Source organism: Malaclemys terrapin, chromosome 1 (assembly GCF_027887155.1).
Source record: "Malaclemys terrapin pileata isolate rMalTer1 chromosome 1, rMalTer1.hap1, whole genome shotgun sequence".
NCBI classification, from domain to species: domain Eukaryota; kingdom Metazoa; phylum Chordata; order Testudines; family Emydidae; genus Malaclemys; species Malaclemys terrapin.
The window spans coordinates 331,085,320-331,104,386 of NC_071505.1; the positions used below are offsets into that span (position 1 = coordinate 331,085,320).

At 41.9% G+C, this 19,067-nt stretch overlaps 1 protein-coding gene across 10 annotated transcripts in view; it reads left to right on the forward strand.

Annotated features, from left to right (window-relative positions):
• The window catches only part of PICALM (phosphatidylinositol binding clathrin assembly protein), a 115,303-nt gene extending 96,923 nt beyond the window's left edge, over positions 1-18,380 (forward strand). For 8 of the 10 annotated variants that reach the window (XM_054015703.1, XM_054015704.1, XM_054015707.1 and 5 more), the window contains 3 exons: positions 77-181; positions 9,715-9,817; positions 17,049-17,102. In XM_054015703.1, the coding sequence (XP_053871678.1) occupies positions 77-181; positions 9,715-9,807 (198 nt within the window). In that variant the 3' untranslated portion in view covers positions 9,808-9,817; positions 17,049-17,102. Of the gene's footprint in view, positions 1-76; positions 182-9,714; positions 9,818-17,048 lie in introns of all 10 variants that reach the window. The other 2 variants (XM_054015705.1, XM_054015711.1) reach the window with 2 other exon arrangements.
• The last annotated feature ends 687 nt before the right edge of the window (positions 18,381-19,067 follow it).

Genomic DNA, 19,067 nt, shown 5'->3' on the forward strand with positions numbered 1-19,067 from the left:
CCCTCCCTCCCCGCCCCCCCACATGTGTTTAATTGTGTTTTGTAATTCTATGCTGTTCTGGATTTTTTTTTTTTAGCCAACACAGATGGGAGGTGTACCAGTAATGACACAACCAACTTTAATATACAGCCAACCTATCATGAGACCACCAAACCCTTTTGGCCCCGTTTCAGGAGGACAGGTGAGTATAAATCCAAAATATTTATATTTACATGATCCTGGAAATTGGTTGATAGCCAGGCCACAAATAGTTTGGTGTCTTATTTACACCCTCACTGTTTGTTGTAATGATGGTTTTGTCCTGTAGTGTGGTGGCATGTGGAGTCCATTTCCATTGTGCTATATAGAAAAGGGATTGCTTCTCAGCTGCTTATTAAAATTTTGTGTCAACAAATTCCTGTTCTGCAAAAGTAAAGTAAAAGGATGGCATTCTCAAGGGTCAGTTCCCTGGAGGAGGTGGTGATTGATGTCTTTCTTCCCTTTTCTTTAGATGAATGGTGATAGTAACTATTTTTAGTCTTACTTTTGTGCATCCCCTTTAATCACTAAGCTTGTGTTCCACTGTATCTCACTCTCATGTTGTTCATTGCAGCTTCTCCTGGAAGCATATCATTATGCAAACATGTTTCATGCCAGACTCTTGAATTGCACTCCAATGCTACCTCTTGTATTCTTAAACTCATACTTTTCACAAGTAAAATAACCCAAGGCTGATATAGCATAAGCCCTTTTATTATAGCTGTGTGTGTCAAAATTGCAGGTAATTCCAGAGGTCAAATTTGGGCACCCAATATAGGCTTTTGCAAATCTGTGAAAGATTTCAGCATCTTGTGACACAATGTAGTCCTGACCTTCCAAACTCTAGGAACCACACTCTCCCCATGCCTCCCAGAGATTCTACTGACCCCTTTTTCTGAGTGTGCTGAAAGTACTCGCTCGCCTGTGTTAACTGCAGAGTTTAAAGCTGACCAGCACCTCTAAACGAGTCTTGGGCTCAGAGAACTAACGTGCAGATTTTAAAGCCTGGATGGATCCCCAGTTCTGCCAAACACCGTGTCTTTCCAAGTTTTTGTGTGTCCCCTATCGCACATGGGGGATAGATTCATGTTCTATTGTATGTACGTACATAAAGGATACCTAGTTTCTGTTGGCAGTTTAAAAAAAAAAAATCTTGACTTTCACTGTTGAGTAATGAATTGTACCAAATAGGGACAGCCTCTGATTAATCTGTCACACACTGCCTGCTTCTGTACTCCATTGTAGACATCTGAGTAAAAAAGAAGCCAGTATATTCTCCCCTTCAGTATGCATATTAGCTTGTCTGATGGAAGCCTTGCTTTGAAAAGTGAGTACAGGCAAATAAGTATTGGAGTTGGGTTTGTACCCTTTTTTCTCCTGATCTATGCCACTTCTTTAGTTTAGTCCAGAGCACGTTTCCATCTCATAAGAAATCTCATCCTCTTATTCAAGTTAAGATGGAATTTTGAATGAGAGGCTCTAAGGGAAAAGTTTTCCTGTGCTTTTGTTCCAACCTGTGAGAGGACTCTAAAACAAGAGAGGTTGCTTTGGGGAAATCATGTCCACCTCCATAATATTAGAGGACATCTAAATTTAGGGATGTCTGATCTTCACAGGCTGGTGGGATTAAATACTGAAGCTCTAAATTTTTTACGTTCCAATTAAATGAGTTTTTTGGTTAAAAAAGCTAGCTTTTTTCTTTTCATCTGAAAGTAGCAGTGATCGGGGGGTGCGAGGGGCTAGAGCATACTCCTTTTGCTGCAGAGAACTTTGCCTTTTTATCATTGATCACGATGGGCCATTTAAATATAGATGTACTGTATTATGTAACATGGGGTAATATGTGTTGCCACATACAGAGAAATGCATGTGTGTGTAAATAAAACGTGCCTATATACAAAGTATCCATATTTTTAAATTACAGCGATTAGATGTCTGTCTGCCACTGTTAATATTGCTGATGTAGTGACTCTACCTGGTTCCCTTGCTCCTTGTGTTTAGGAACACTACAGCGGCAGTGCTCATCAAGGAGAAGGGCCTCACGTTGTATTGCAGTGCTTTGCCCCTCATCCCAGGTTGATCAGAGTAGCTATGTTCACATTCAGCCTCACCTCTTTGAAGTGGGAACTTCGGAGTAAAAGGAAGACATGATGATCTGGGAGGGGCACTGTCAGATACAAATGTGGTTTTCAGTCTGAAGAAATGTTTTCCCTTTCATTGTTTCTTTTGGGCATATAACAGCCCTCTGTGTATAATCATTATCACAGTTCTCCTGTCTAGTCAGTCAGCATCTCTATGGATCTTTTATGCAGCACTAAGGATGGAAAGAGATGTTTTTTAAAATAGGAAAATATAGCTATTAGGGTGCCTCAAAGATAGGTGTACTTCATAGTCAATTTGAAATTTAGTGAAATAGAAAGTCCTTTTAAAAGCAGAAGCAAACTTTACTTCTTGCACATTTATTCTGTCACTTGAATGAATTCAGTTCTAGAGTAAACATGTGTTTAGATTTAATGTGAACTGTTAAAAGTGCAACCCACCCATTCCCACTGACCTTGCAGGTCTTGGGGCTGGATTGAGACCCAGCTGACTGCCATAAAGCAGGGGGGGGGGGGAGGGGGAGGAGATGAGAGAATGCAGTTGCAAGTGGGCAGTATGCTTAATCTGGTGACTTGTAGGTTTCCTTTAACCCTCATATTGGACTAAAAGTCACCCAGCTATTTCTGTATTGGGGTCTTGGAGACCCACAGTATGTCAGAATTGGGAGCGGGGGGAACACATGGATGCATTTAAAACTGACTTTTTTATAACCAGTGAACTATAAAACTATGAACAAGTTAAAACTTGGATAGATTCAGAAGCATACTACACAGCGTTTGTTGGGTTTAACTGACCCCAGGATGTTTTTGACAGATTGCATTTTTGATGTGTTTTTCTGTCTCCTTCTCTGGAAGAGATGTAACAACTTTCTCGGTTTTCAGGCTCTGGGTCAGTGACCAGCACACTAGACACTTCTTCCCTAGAGCCCTGAGGCAAGGCTGCAGTGATTCTCTCCTGCACCAGGGTCTGCACCATTTCTGTACCCAGGTCCCTGGGAAACAGCCGGGTCTTACTCAAAGATTTGTTATGCCACGTGAGATTTAGCAAAATCCAAAGTCTATGTGCATTCAGACATGCAATGTGCATGTGCAATGCAGTGGTGAATCTTTGTCCCAGCAACAGCATCTGCCAAATGTGGGTTTGCCAAAAAAATTTATTGACAATTGTGGCTTCCCCAGAAAACTCATCCTAGCAAGCATAGGTGTCCCAGAAAATCAGTTTGATGATCTCTTCTGGAGACTATTGTGATAATACGTGATAATATGTGAGGCAGATGTTATCTGTGTTTATTGCAAATCCCCAAGACCCTTTTGTGGCATTTTTTTGAAAAACAAAAACCACTGAAACTACGGGAAAAACAATGCTGAAAGATTCATAACTGCTGCCTCAAAATAAAAACAAACTGATGCTGGAATACCTGCATAATTAATTTGAGGTCTAACTGACCCCAATAACATTTTGTGACTTTTTTTGCTATGCTAAAACCACAACAGGTATACAGACAAAACCAGTGCTAACAGTTGTTCTCATCATGCTTTGAGAATACTTAAAGAAATAAAAGGCACTGGTTTGCTTATCATGTTTTACTTAAATTTTTGTACGTTTGGGGTCCAAGAGATCCCCGAAGACCTTATAATAAAATAATTTAAAAGTAATTAATGGAGATATCCCATCTCCTAGAACTGGAAGGGATCTTGAAAGGTCATCAAGTCCAGCCCCCTGCCTTCACTAGCAGGACCAAGTACTGATTTTGCCCCGGATCCCCAAGTGGCCCCCTCAAAGATTGAACTCACAACCCTGGGTTTAGCAGGCCAATGCTCAAACCACTGAGCTATCCCTCCCCCCTTGGAAGTGTAGTACTTTCATTTTCCCCAGTGATTAACATTGAAGGGTCTAACTGACCCCATTACCTTTTTAATGACTTTTTTCCCCCAAAACCTCAGCAGGTAGGATGATAAAACCAATGCAGAAAGATGGACCTCACCCTAGTTTGAGAATATTTAATGTGTGAAGAGGCACAGGTTTGGCATGAAAATTTTTATTTACATTTTTGTTTGTTGGGGTCATATAGACAAAACATTAGGAGTTGCAGTTCCTTCAGAAACTATTGATTTTACTGGAAACACATCCTTTTGTTAGGCATTTACTGTGCAACTAAAGAAAGTCTGACACTGGCCCAATCACATCTGTTTGCAGTTGCTGAGTTTTAAATAAGTCTGAGATCAATATAATCTTAGAAGGAAAACAAAGGCTTGTTTTGGGGGCCTCTTCACCATGCTAAATAGGGACTGTGTTGGCTGTAGATATTTAAATAATTCCTGAGTTTGACTATAATAGTCTATTACACTAGAAAGATTGTATATTTAGAGTTTCAATGATCATTTCTATATTTGGGCTTAGTTTTCATAAGATCTTTTTTTGGTGATATGTTGGCAGTGGTTTTGTTAGTTGAGCTGCACAATTGGATTGCTCTGAAGTGAGGCTTATTGCTTGTTAACAATTTATTGTGTTGCAAAATAAGCTATTGGTTGATGCTTACTAGGCCACAGTCAGTGCCATGAAGGTGATGCCCACTGCCTTTGGTCACAAGATGTATTAGACAAATACCTTGAACACTTTGCTCCCTGCTTTCCCTGTCCATTTGTATGTTCATTCTTCACAACCTTTTCTCCCTTCCTCCATTCCTCTTCCCTTAAAGCACACTAATCCAAATATCTATTTTGGCTTTTACCTTCTATACAGCCCTTGGAAAACTGCTTCAAAGTAGTCACCATAAGGCCATTCATTAATGAATTGTTTGGGCAATATGCCTAGCTAATTATTGGCCCATTAACAAAAATATTTCAGTTTTTAATTAGATAATAGTACTGATCTTACCATTAGATTCATAGATTCATAGATTATAGGACTGGAAGGGACCCCGAGAGGTCATCGAGTCCAGTCCCCTGCCCGCATGGGACTGAAATAGCAAACAAGCCAAATGTTAGGGTTTAGAATTATTTGCTCTTAAAAGTGCCTTCCATGGGAGGGACGGGACCTATTCTCCCCAAAACACTTTTTTCCCCAGTTTACTTTAGAAAATTATAATTAATATTCCCTGAAAGATTCTGGTGACTGGAGAAGTGATGAAAGTCTGACACAAGTCAAAACAATGTAAACCGAGTAATTGAGCAAGAAAGTAATTTTTACTTAGACTGTTTTAAACTGTTTTATTAGTTAGTTTTATACCTATTAAGCTTCATTGACTAATGAACACATTGGAGCCAGGATATCTTGGTTAAAAATTGAACTCCCCTTCTCTTGAAGGTAAGAAGTGAGAAGATTCACTACACAGTATTGTAGCAAAACCTGGGAAGACCAGACTTGATATTCCTGTTGCCTATAAGAAAAGCAGAAGAATAAAAAGGGAAAGATTTTTGTTTTTATTTAAACCTTTCAGATTGCCTTTATTCTTCAAACAGTAGTAAAAAGGCACAAGCCAAGCCTGACTTCTTAAAAATCTGTGCATGTCACTTTAAATAACCAAGTAGTGTATATGATGGTATAAACTGTACAGTACAAAACATTGCGGAATCAGCATTATAATCTTCCATGTAATGTGCCACCACACTGCTCAGAAAACCTTCTGCACAAAAAAAAGTATACAAGAGCCTGACTGTGTTCGTGTCTCCTTAGTATCAGACTACTGTGTATTTGCCAGGAGTCGAGATAGTGCATTTGCAGTAACTTGGATGACCCCAACATATAGCTATAAAAAGGGAAGCAGATAGGTCCATCTGAGTCTTAGTAGAAACATGAAAGGTCTGCTTCAGCTACAGTTAAGTAGCAAAAACCCATCAGATATTTATATGGCATTGCACTGTCTCCAGCTAGGTTTTTGGTTTTTTTTATAGTCGAGCGCTTTTTTTAATTCCAAGTACCAACTGCACTTCTCTTGTCTCTGGCCACTTCCATCAAAGTTGCTGCCAGTAAAAATCCTAGAAATTAGACATGATGCATACCAGTGCCCTGGAGGGTCAGTGCAATCAATATATATTGACCATCTAACTAGACCTGGTAAAATGTAATATTTGGGGACTTCAGTGATTTGCATAGAAACTAATTAAACTGGACAAGATTTAGAGTTAGTTTCTTTGCCCTTTAAACCAGTGTTTCTCAAATCATTATCTTCAAGCATTGAAAATATTATTTAAAGAAAAATCCCCTACTCCCTGCACACCTTTACTTTTCAAAGGCAAGTATTCTGTCAAGCTCTCAAGCACACAGATATAATATAGGCTTGTTACACTGATATTCTTTTAACTCAGTTTTATGGTAAATGCGGTGGGAGGAGGCTTGAACATTTTTTACTTCAAATGATTTGCCATTTTGAAACAGTTGAGAAGCACTAAAAGGAGATGCTAGTCACAGTTTAGCACTGAGTTACACACAGCAGTTCAAGAAGTTGCTGTAGTTGTGCCATTAATAGTAACACAATTTAAGTTCAACACTTTGGAGGAGCAAAGGTACCAGGAAACTTACATGGTGTCAGTACTTTGCCTCTATGGGCTGGTCTACACTGGGGGGGTGGGGTGGGGGTCAATCTAAGCTACGCAACTTCAGCTACGAGAATAGCGTAGCTGAAGTCGACGTATCTTAGATCGATTTACTTCGCGTCCTCATGGCGCTGGATTGACGGCCGCGGCTCCCCTGTGACTCCGCTTCCGCCTCTCACTCTGATGGAGTTCCGGAGTCGACGGGGAGCGCGTTCGGGGCCCGATTTATTGTGTCTAGATGAGACACGATAAATCAATCCCCGATAGATCGATTACTACCTCCGATCCGGCAGGTAGTGAAGACATACCCTTAGACAGGCAGAGAATAAGAATCATCAATTTTCCTCATGGTAAAAGTTAAACAGCAGGATGCTTCAAGGTTCTGTGTTAGGACTGGAGTACGTTGTGTAGTACATTTTACAATGAAAAGAGGGTGAACGGTATGGTGGCAAAACTTGCAGATGACACAATTTAATTGAGTAAAGACTGACGAAAACAGTAACATCAGAAGGACAAAGAGGTTTTTAAGGTCAGGCTTGACAAAACCCTGGCTGGGATGATTTAGTTGGGGATTGGTCCTGCTTTGAGCAGGGGGTTGGACTAGATGACCTCCTGGGTCCCTTCCAACCCTGATATCCTATGATTCTAAGCAAATGCACAAAACAATGGCATATGAAATTCAATGTTGACAAATGCAAAGTCATTCACATAGGAATAGTGTGAACTACATATGCCTAACTGGTTTCTAAATTAGCTTTGAAACTTGGGGGAAAGATCTGGGTATCATTGTGGACAGTTTAGTGAAGACATCATTATGTGCAGCAATGGTCAAAAAAGCCAACAGTATCAGGATACATTAAACAGTGGGATGGAAAATGATGTGGAAAATATTACATCATTGTGTTAATCAATGGTATTCCCTTAGCTGAACTTACTACTATGTTCAGTTCTGGTCAGCCCATTCCAAAAAGGATATTGCAGTAATGGAGGGTGGGACGGGGAGCATACAGAGATGGGCAATAAGAATTAGACATGGAAACACTAGAGTAACAGAGTGAAAAAATTGATTGTTTAGAGATGAAGAGGGGGCATGATAATTAAACAAAATAATGGATCATATAGAGAAGGGAGATCAGGACTACTGTTCACCCTTTCTCATAATCAAGCACAAGGGAACATTCAATGAAACTGAAAGATGACACATTTAAAACCATAAAAGCAAAATGAATTCTGGCAATGTATAGCTAACCTGTGGAACTCATTGCCATGAGATCACTGTCAAAAGTTTAGCAGGATTCAAAAAAGGAGTAGACTTTAGTATGGTGACAAGAATATCCAGAATTTTAATAGTAAAGATTTTAAGAAGCCCAAGAGTTTTGGAAGAGACATAAACCAACTTCTAATAGTGGGGTTCAGGAAACAACTCTATTTGTGGGCAAGTTATTCCACAACTTCCTTCTTTTATGGATTTTTGCATCTTACCCTGCAACAGTTGGTACTGACCACTACTGGAGACAGGATTCTGGGCTAGATGGACCACTGGTCTGATCTAGAGTGGCATTTCCCATCTTCCTATGTTGTAAGTGACCCAAGCACTTTATATCAACAAAAGTGCACATTACTGTGGAGTGAATATAAGGAGATAATACACATCATTGGCAAAGAAGAGGGTTTGTGATAAATATAAGCTATAGTTGAAAACTAATAAGGATTTAACTGCTTGACAATGTCAGTGTCTGGGAATCCAGAAAAGAGACTTTAGTTACTACTGCTACTAGAACTTGTAGGTCCTTAGCCCTTTCCAGTAAGAAGAGATGTTCTAGAATTCCTGCTTCTACAGGGGAATATATATGGAGATATACCTATTTCATAGACCTGGAAGGGACCCTGAAAGGTCATTGAGTCCAGCCCCCTGCCTTCACTAGCAGTACCAGGTACTGATTTTTCCCCAGATCCCTAAGTGACCCCCTTAAGGATTGAGCTCACAACCTTGGGTTTAGCAGGCCAATGCTCAAACCACTGAGCTATCCCTTCCCTCTACTGAGCTATCCCTTCCCTCTACTGAGCTATCCCTCCCCCCTCTAAGCAAGAGTTTAGAGCCAGCATTTTAAAAAGTACCTTTAAATTATTAAAAACATTGGTCTAATCTATGCAGAAAAACGATGCAGATTTATTAAATTGGCTTAGATACTGATTTAGTTAAATGGGCACAATCCCCTTTGGTAGTGGACACTTGGTTCAATTTGAGAGAGCCCCTATTGACGTAGTTTGTCGGGAAGGTATAAACTTAATTGATATTTTAAAAACACACTTGAAACCAAATAAGCGTCCACTGTGCAAGAGGTTTGCACTGATTCTGATTTCTAAACCAGCATAGTCAAATAGTACAATTTACTATTTAGGCCTTGGCTACATAGAAATCTTAATACTACAGTCTGTTACTAAACCCTATTCTGTTAAACTCGCACTGGAGTTTAGAACAGGGTCAGAGCTCTAATGAAATGTAGGCTGCTAGTATGTTGTTCACAGCCACAAATACAGTTGGTCAATGTGTAGATTGTAAAACCAGATGCCACTGCTTTCCCTGTGGTGGCTCTGCGTGGGCATAGGGAATTCCTGAATTCTAACCCCACTGCTGACATTCCTATTGTGACCATGAGCAAGCCTTGTAATCTCTTTGCCTTGGTTTGCCTAGCTCTACAATGGGAAGAATATTAGCCTGCGTCTCAGGGTGGTGTCACTAGGCTTAATGTTTGTAAAGTGCTTTGAAGGAGAAAATCACTATGTAAGTGTGAAGTATCATGAACTTGGGTTGATACTCCACCCAGAATTGTTCCCTTTACCAAGAGTAGGGTAACACCCAGCTTGTTTCCACATTACACATACCAGCGAACTGGTCTTCAGCTTCCCATGCAACCAAATGTCTGGTTTTAATAATCCATTTCTGTCCAGAATGCCTTTTTTAGATCCCTCCCCCTTTCATTACATTTTCTGCTTTCATATTCTGTCATGCTGAGACCTTTTTTCTTTCTTTCCCTCTCTCTGTCGTCTTCTCTACCAGCTGTCTGCAGCATCCAGCCCTTCCAGTCAGAGTCCTCACAGAGCCTCAGGAAAGGATCCCTTTGCAGAGCTCTCTCTCCAGGATTTCTTGTAAAACAACTTAGGTATTGCTCACTATTCTGGGGAGATGGTGGTTTTTATAAAGTGAAAGATCATTTAAAGAGACAGTTCTATTTTCTTGGAAACATATATAGTTCTGTAGTGATATTCATTAATACACTAAACAAGTTAGTGTCGCACTGGGGCATTGTGGAAATACCAACTGATTAGTGTACTCCTGCTAGCTGCTTTGTTAGACATGACATATCTTCACTGCATCTACTCTAGGGCAAAACCAGGAAGAATCATTTGATACTTGCCAGGAGCTCCCTAGCCTTGCAGAACTTTATTTATTTTTTTCTTGGAGCTTACAGAGCCAGTTCATTAATTATATATGTTAAACCCACATTATTGTTGAAGAAGTTTTATAGTATATGACTGGAAACCCTGAATAATGTGGTTTCTTCTTCGAGTGATAGTCCTTATTGTATTTCACTGAGGGGTTATATGCATGCGCCATGCACTCAGGGTCAGAGCTTTTGAAAGTAGTACTGTTTGGTGGTCCGCATATGCGCCCTGTGCCAACTCGTGGTCTTGCCTGAGGTGATAAAGGACATGGTGTGTCACCAGCATCTCCAGTTCCTTCACACCGCCGCATGGTCCAAGTCAGAACTTCTCCTCCGTTGTCCTTGTGATGCACTTTTCAAAACTATCCTTGGTACTCTTAGTAGTTTAGATTTCTTAGTTGTTCTGCATTTACTTTTTGTTTTCTGTTCGATTCTTCCTTTCGTACCGGATTTAGGAGTTGGGACGCGGCTTCAGCAGGGTTTCCTGGCAAACTTTACCTCTTCCCTCCTTGGAGGAAGCCCACATCGTGTCCAGGTGCAGTATCTGCCTCTCCTTACCTGTTGTATTTGGGAGAACTGGACTCTCCATCTTAGGAAACACCTTATGGAGTCTGCCATAGGATTCACATCAGAACCTGGCCTCGGAGCCCCCCCCATACATTGGCCTGAACAGACAAAGAGTGCCTCCTCTGCCACGGAACCCCCATTAGGCTCTGCCAGTACCAGTGCTAAGAACCTCATGCCGGGGCCCAGCCGTGAACAAAGGAAGCAAGTACGTAAGCATGGCAGTAAGTCTTCCTCCAAAACTTTGAGTTCCAGCCCTGAAGGATCCACGTGTTCCAAGTGTCACAAGAACAAGAAATGGCCACCCTGATCACCAGATCCACCGGTACTGATCATAGACGCGGCGACTTTGCCAGCATCCCGTGAACCATCCATCTCCAGACACATCCGCCTAATACTGATTCCTCCAGCGGAATGGATGCCATTGACCCCTGGGAGACTCAGAGTTGCCCTGGATCCCCACGAGTTATTCGCACCAAAGGGACTTAGATGTTCATGACCTCCGATCTGGTCACCAAGTCGAAGGGACCCTTCACCTGTTACGCTCCTGCTGACTCCCATTCTGACAGTCCTGATTGCACCACCATTTGGTGAGGTTTCTGACTCTTCTGATTCAGATGAAACGGATGGTCAACACAATCCACCACTCCCATTCCAGAAGCATGACTACTGGAAGATTCCAATGGCAACATTCCCCACCTTGCCTTACCTGCAGAGTTGGTTTCTGGCACCGTTGTCTCAGGCTACACAACAGCAGGGTCAACCGGGTTGGCCATACTGGAGTTCGTGGCCACAATATTCACCCTCCAAACAGTCCCGCTCAATCCGGGAGTACTCCCCCACTTCACCACCACAATCCTTGTCAAGTAGGTGCTCTAAGACAGCACTGATTAGCCCAACTCAAACAGTACTGATAGATCTGAAGAGGCATCCCTCATCTTCCCCGGATGCAGCCGCCTCTTCAATCCCGTTCTCCCCACCAGATGGCTATCACCAGTTCCAAGAATTGCTGCAGAAAATAGCTAACACTCTACAGATTCCCTTAGCGGAGGTACAAGACTGTCAATGCCACCTGCTTGACATCTTCGGTACCGACGAGAGTGGTCTTGCCAATCAACGATGCCATCCTCCAACTGGTACACAAAGTATGACACACCCCAGCCACGTGTCCACCCGCCCAAAGGGGGCTGAAAAGAGATACTGTGTCCCCACCAAAGGGTCAGAGTTACTGTTTTCTCATTAACCATCCAACTCATTCGTTATCCAGGCAGCCTCAGAACATTTCAAAAAATGCCTCCACCCCATCCAATACAACGGGTAAGAGAATGGACCTCATGGGCAGAAAGGTCTTCTCGGCGGACTCCAGTTTCATATTTCAAACTACTTAACCCTGATGGCCAAATATGATTTCATGAACTATGGGCGATTGGCAGAGTTTGCAGACAAACTACCACCACAGGATCGCAATCAATTCCAGGCAGTGTTGGAGGAAGGCAAGTTACTAATCAGATCCATGCTTCAGCAGTGGACTCCACAGACACAGCCTCCCATGTCTTGGCAACAAGGATCATCATGAGGAGGGAATCCTGGTTACACTCCTGGCTTCCCCAGGAAGGTGCAAAACACTATAGAAGACCTCCCATTTGACTAATCGCACCTCTTCAATCAGAAGACAGACAAGACCCTACACTCCTGAAGGACTATAGAGCCACTCTAAGATCTCTGGGCATCTACACAAAAACACCCAAGAGGAAATTCTACCGCCCGCACCAATCATATAATTACAGGGCCACACAGCTATTCCACCAATATACCTATTAGCCGCCTCAAAAGCACCCTAAGGTCCACAGGTTCTGTCAACCTACATCAATTGCCCAGCCATCAGTGCAGTACACCCAAACATCACATAAATGGTATTTAAGTGCCTTAGCTGTCAACCACTCCATACACCAATGCCCATTTCATCTATTCCCTTTGGAGGGTGCCTCAAACTCTTCCTGCCAGCATGGAAAACCATAACAGCGGACAAATGGGTCCTAAATATTATCCAGAGTAACTATGTCATAGAGTTTACAGTGACCCCTCCATCTCACCGCGATCCTCGATCTGCATGCATGAAACACACACACAATGACCTCCTCCAACTAGAGGTAGACTCCCTACTGCAGAGGAGAGCTGTGGAGCTAATCCCAGACTCCTTTCAAGGAACAGGGTTCTACTCAAGCTACTTCTTAATCCCCAAAAAGACTGGAGGGTGAAGACCGATATTGGATCTCCGCCTCAACCGCTCAATTTCCAAACCAAGATTTTGTATGGTCACACTTGCAACAATAATTCCCTCCTTAAAAAAAGGCATCTGGTTGATAGATATACAAAATATCAATATACTCCCAACTCTTAGAATGTTCCTGCGGTTCAAGGTGGGGACTTGGCATCTTCAATACAGGGTCCTACTGTTGGGACTCACCACTGCCCCACGAGTATTCACAAAAGTTTTCTTGGTAATGGCAGCCCATCTCAGAGATCAAGGGATCCTTGTTTTTCCCTCTCTAGATGACTGGCTGATAGCAACACTGTACAAAGAAGCAACCCAGGAGTCGACATCCCAACTGTTTCTACTCCTCTCCTCCCCGGGTGTCAGTGTCAACGTCAAAAAATCAACTTTAAACCCTACACAATCCCTGGAGTTCATAGGAGCTCTCATAAGACAAGACTTCTGCCTGAACTTATCTACCAAGGGAAAGATTCCAGACAAGGACGGATTAATCACTTTGGTATCCTCCTCACATGGCAGCCTGTATATACGTCACACCCTTCGCTTGCCTACACCTGCACTGCCTTCAGCTCTGGCTACAAAAGGTCTACTCCCCCATGCATCAATCCACATGCACACTGCTCCACATGCCATCAGAAGATTTCTCCTCTCTCCAGTGGTGGATGAACCCACTACAAGTCTGATCAGGGATGAGCTTCCTCCCATCCTTGCCCACCATGACAATCATACGACACATTCGTCACAGGCTGGGGCTCCCACATCGGCGATTGCATGACACAAGGCCCCTGGACAGCATGAAAGTCCAGGATGCACATAAACATATTGGAATTCCAGGCATTACGCAAAGCTTGCCAGGCGTTCCTGCCAACCATCCGAAACCAACACATTCTTGTCATGTCAAGACAACACCACCACAGTCTTCTATATAAACAAGGGGGACAAGATCTGAGCCCTGTGTGCAGAAGCTATACACCTTTGGGTATGGTGCATCACACACCATATTCTTTTGACAGCAGCCTACCTATTTGGCACCCAGAATGCAATTACTGATGCCCTCAGCAGAAACTTTGCAACCAGCCACGAATGGGAGTTGCATGACTCTGTAATCATGGACATCTTTGACCAATGGGGAACCTTGGTGAGGGATCTTTTTGCACCCCATAACAATACCAAATGTACCCAATATTGTTGAAGAGGAGGAGTTGGAATTCAATCACGGGGATGCCCTAGTCCTCAATTGCTTGGACCAGACGAATTATGCCTTCCCCTCCTCCCCCCTTACCGCAAGTGATCCACAAGATCGGACAGCAGAAGGCAACAACCATCCTGATAGCCCCATTCTGGCCTTGCTGATTGTGGCATCTGCTCCTCCTGAATATCAAAGCACCCTCCAATCACACTTTGAACATTCCCAGAGCTGCTGACTCAACACAGTGGCAGACTCAGACAGTCCCACCCACACACTCTTTACCTTTTTGGCTTGGTTTTTGAATGCACACCTCCACTAGTGCAGGAATGCTCTATGGCGGTACGAGATGTCCTCTCAGGCAGCAGGAAGGAGTCCACAAGGCGCTTGTATCAAGCCAAGTGGATGTTTCACTTCCTGGGCTATCAAACAGGACCTTGTCCCTGAAGCAGTGGGCATCCCACTACTCATGGAATATTTCCTTTATCTGAAGGACTCAGGACTGACCGCCAGTTCCATTAGAGTCCGTGCATCTGCCATAGGCACCTTTCATCTGCTGGTAGACGGGCATTCAATCTTTACCCGCTCTTTAACTGTGCGGTTCAGGAAGGGTCTCCTGTGAAAATACCGTCCCATTCAACCTATCGCCCCCAAAAGGACCTTAACTAGTCCTCATCTTGCTGATCACCATCTTCAAACCTATGCTTGCTATCTCTCCTTTCCATGAAAGTCGCCATTTTAGCAAACTGGCAAAACTGGGGTTAGCAAACTGGGGGCCATGATGGCTAACCCCCTTCACCACTTTTCATAAAGACAAAGTCTCTCTACAATTGCACCCTAGGTTCCTTCTGAAAGTGGTTTCCCAAATCCACCTCACTCAACATATACACTTTTACCTACTTTCTTCCCCAAATCTCATGCCTTGAACAAGGAAAGAAGGCTTCATTTGTTAGATGTTCGAAGGGCATTTTTTATCTTGAGCAAACAAAGCCCTTTCAGAAATCTCCCAGGTTTTTTGTTGCCATAGTGGAGAGAATGAAAGGACAAGCCATTTCCACCCAGAGAATTTTCAAGTGGGTCTCAGGGTGCATTATGCACTTCTATCAATTCCGCCTGAAAGGATTTGGGCCCAATCCACGAGAGTGCAAGCATCAACTACAGTTACACTCCACAACGTGCCCCTCGCAGACATATGTAAGGTGGTCACATGGAGTTCGGTACACACTTTTTTTGATGGGCTATGCTCTAGTGAATGGTTCTGCAACAGATGCTTTGTTCGGAGCAGTAGTCGTCCATTCCACAGGCTCCTCGCACCATCCTTTGACATAAGTACTGCTTGTTAATCACCCTCAGTGGAATACAATAGGGACCATCACTAGAAGAAAACAAGGTTTCTTATCTGTAACTGAATGTTCTTCGAGATGCGTGGTCCCTATCTGTATTTGAAACCCACCCTCCTTCCCCTCTGCTGCGGAGTCAGTAGCTCTGCAGTAGAGAAGGAACTAAAGATGCAAGCAACCCCCCCGCACCCTTTATCACCTGGAGCGAGACCACAAGGCTACACAGGGCACATGTGCAGACTGCCGAACAGTACTACTTTCAAAAGCTCTGACTCTGGGCACATGGCACATGCACATAACCCCTCGGTGGAATACGGATGGGGACCACGCATCTCAAAGCACATTCAGTTACAGGTAAGTAACCTCAGGTTGTTTTGGCTGAAGTGTAACTCCAAAAACAGTGATTCACAGAAATTATGCTCAAGCAGTGCCATTACGAAGCTTGCTGAAGCCCATTAATACTAATTTTGCTTCTGTCCATTGGAAACACAATATGATTCTCCCTGTTTTGAGCTCCTTCTTTACGAGACTGCTGGCAGCATGCATCCCAAATTCCAGACTGAAAAATGGGGGACAATTGCGCTCATCGAGCGGAGACCACCTGGCAATTATTTCAGTAGGATAATTTGTGGATCTGTCTCTTTTTGCAACAGGCGTACAAAATTCTTATGAATATTTACCATCTGTGGTATACAATCTAATTGACCATTCTCACCATGATAAGAGAACTGAACTATTATCTACTATGGAGAAATAGATACTACACCTGCTAACTGTTTCTATACAGTAAATGGCATTGGAGTTTTCTTTTGCATAAACAGTGATGTTAATGTGTCTGCTTTAAATGTTTTTAAAGATATATAATGAAATGTGTGTGCAAATATAAACTACTTTGGAAACATTACCCTTTAAAAGTACTGATTTTAGTGTGCATAACCTAGAGAAAACCGAATGCTGTCTTTCTAGAGGAAAGAGAAATAGGACATTGAGCTTTTCTTTCAATGTCTTAGTGCTAGATTAGTTTACGATGCTTGGGCAGTGACAATTTTGTGATGGCGACTTCCTTTTTCTGATCTTTTGGACAAACAGTGCAGCCAATGCACAGTAACATTACAGAAGAGTACGTACTTGGAAAGAAATCCCAAGGACTTGTATACAGCTTCATTCTTGCTGTACATTTTTATTTTGATCAGCATCTTTGGACCTTTTATTTCTGATAGTCTGGATATGGAGGACTTTCCATGTCCAACACATACTAAGGGATCAGAGACCTTTATTTCTTAAAAAGAAGAACAGGAGTACTTGTGGCACCTTAGAGACTAACAAATTTATTAGAGCATAAGCTTTCGTGGACTACAGCCCACTTCTTCGGATGCATATGCATCCGAAGAAGTGGGCTGTAGTCCACGAAAGCTTATGCTCTAATAAATTTGTTAGTCTCTAAGGTGCCACAAGTACTCCTGTTCTTCTTTTTGCGGATACAGACTAACACGGCTGTTACTCTGAAACTTGTCTTTATTTCTTAGTAAGTCTCATTATATTGAGTAGAGAAAAGTTAACTTGGAATGTTTTTTGTTTTTCCAGATACAGTTTATGTAATCACGCCAGATGAGAAAGGAACAGCTCCCAAAAGACACGTGCTCAACAGCAAACCCCTACTTCCAGCAAAATCCAAATTGCTGTATTTTAACTTCTCTTCCTTTAAAATGATGCAGGAAAATCATGAAGGCCCACAAAGGAAACTGGGACGACTCTCTAGGAAAGTGTCAATACATGATATAAAGCCAAGAATTCCCCTGATTTAAGATGTTCTTTTCTGGTGACTAATGCGTCAGTACTTTCAACTCCTATTAATATCCATAATCAGTAACATACAAAGAGAAGCTCTTATTCTGAAATTGTAAGATTTGTATTTGGAAATGCTGTGGGGAATGAAGATGAGTGTCCTTTACCATAACTCAAAACAAGATTTTCTTTGGGGGATCAGATCCTAACTCTTACTTCTGCAGTTATCTTTTCTTCAGTCCTCACAAATGTAGACACAGCAATGAAAATTAACTTTTCTTTAAAAAAAAATTATTCAGTTTGCAGTAGACATTCCTTATGTATTGTTTGTATTTATTTATGATTATCAATTTAAGTAACATTAATATTGTATCAAACTCCTTATGAAAATGAGTATGGATGTATACAGTATGTCTGATTTTTTTATCCACAATAATGATTTTGATTCAAAATGCTTTTCAGCTGACATATAGAGCACTAACTATTTTAAAGGCCTGAATCTTATGAATTCTCAGTCTGTATGGGAATTAGGAAAGTTATAAAATGCATTAATCCTTTATAGTCAATTCTGTGCCTAGGATTTTGCAAGGGAACAGTTAACTGACAAGGAGAAGCACTACATTTTTAATTCAGCATTAGTGCATTGGGAAGGAACTTTATTGCTTTGTGCTTGGCATGTCATTATTTTACATTTGACATAAGGCCTTTCCAGAATGAATGTGAGGAATTGCTTTCACTTTAAGACTTTCCTTTTCTTTAAAAACTCTAGGAGGTATTATGTGAAAAAAGCCTTGATTTTCATTTGGCTAGTGCCATGTTTATGATCATGTACCTTTTAAAAAAAATAAATAAAAATAAATAAGGGAAGTAGCATCTTTACAAATGACTAGCAAGAATTTAGTTAATGAAGAATTAAAGCAGCACTGTTGATCGGTGCTTTGCGTAAATACATCGTAACTTTTGGGTCGAAAGGGGCCTTCAGAAGGATAGTCAATGATATGAAAGCAATTCTGTACATGAATGAAGCATACTTGCTGCATTGTCTCTGCAGATTCTATTTTTGTTTAAAATATTAAAATGTATGTTAGCAAAAATGGGTGGATTTTCAAATAAAATGCAGCTTCCACAGAACTTTTGTTACAGTATGAAAGTATGAGGTACTTCTTTTCTTTTTGCCTCTTAAAATGGGCAAGGATTATTGCTTTGTTTACTTACAGTACCAAATCTATTTAATTACATGCATATTACATGCTCGGAAGTGCACCAATATGAATCTGTCTACATTTTGATACTGTGCCTCTCCCCATGGTGGTGCAGCACCTTAGTTTTATTGAAGTGAGTGAATACAGCCTCTCACCAAGAGCTGGATCTATTACTTGAAATCATTGGTGTCTGGTGTCCCCTAACATTCTCAAAATGCTTATAGCAGGCAACTTGATGCTTGTAACTGGGTAACATAGAAAGAAGCATGAACAGGCTTACACCGGTTTCCCTTAAACAACTACCTTAAAGGTTGCAGCCTTGGGCCATGGCTGACAAGCTAGAAGCATCTTGCTGAGACATCAGTCACTTACTTTGGAGACAGAGTTCCCATCATGAAAGCAAAGGGCTTACTCAAAGTCTAGGAAGAACGATGCAAGGGCCTGTTCATAATGAGGGGAACCTAGTAGGGCTGTTTGCAGCTGTTCTGACGTTTGCCCTGATGTTTAAATCTTGACCTTATATTGGCACACATTGTAAAATGGCTACTACACAAGTAACTTTAAGGACTCTGAGCAGGGCTGAGCCAATATTGTTCTGTTAGTATGCAAAGTGGAC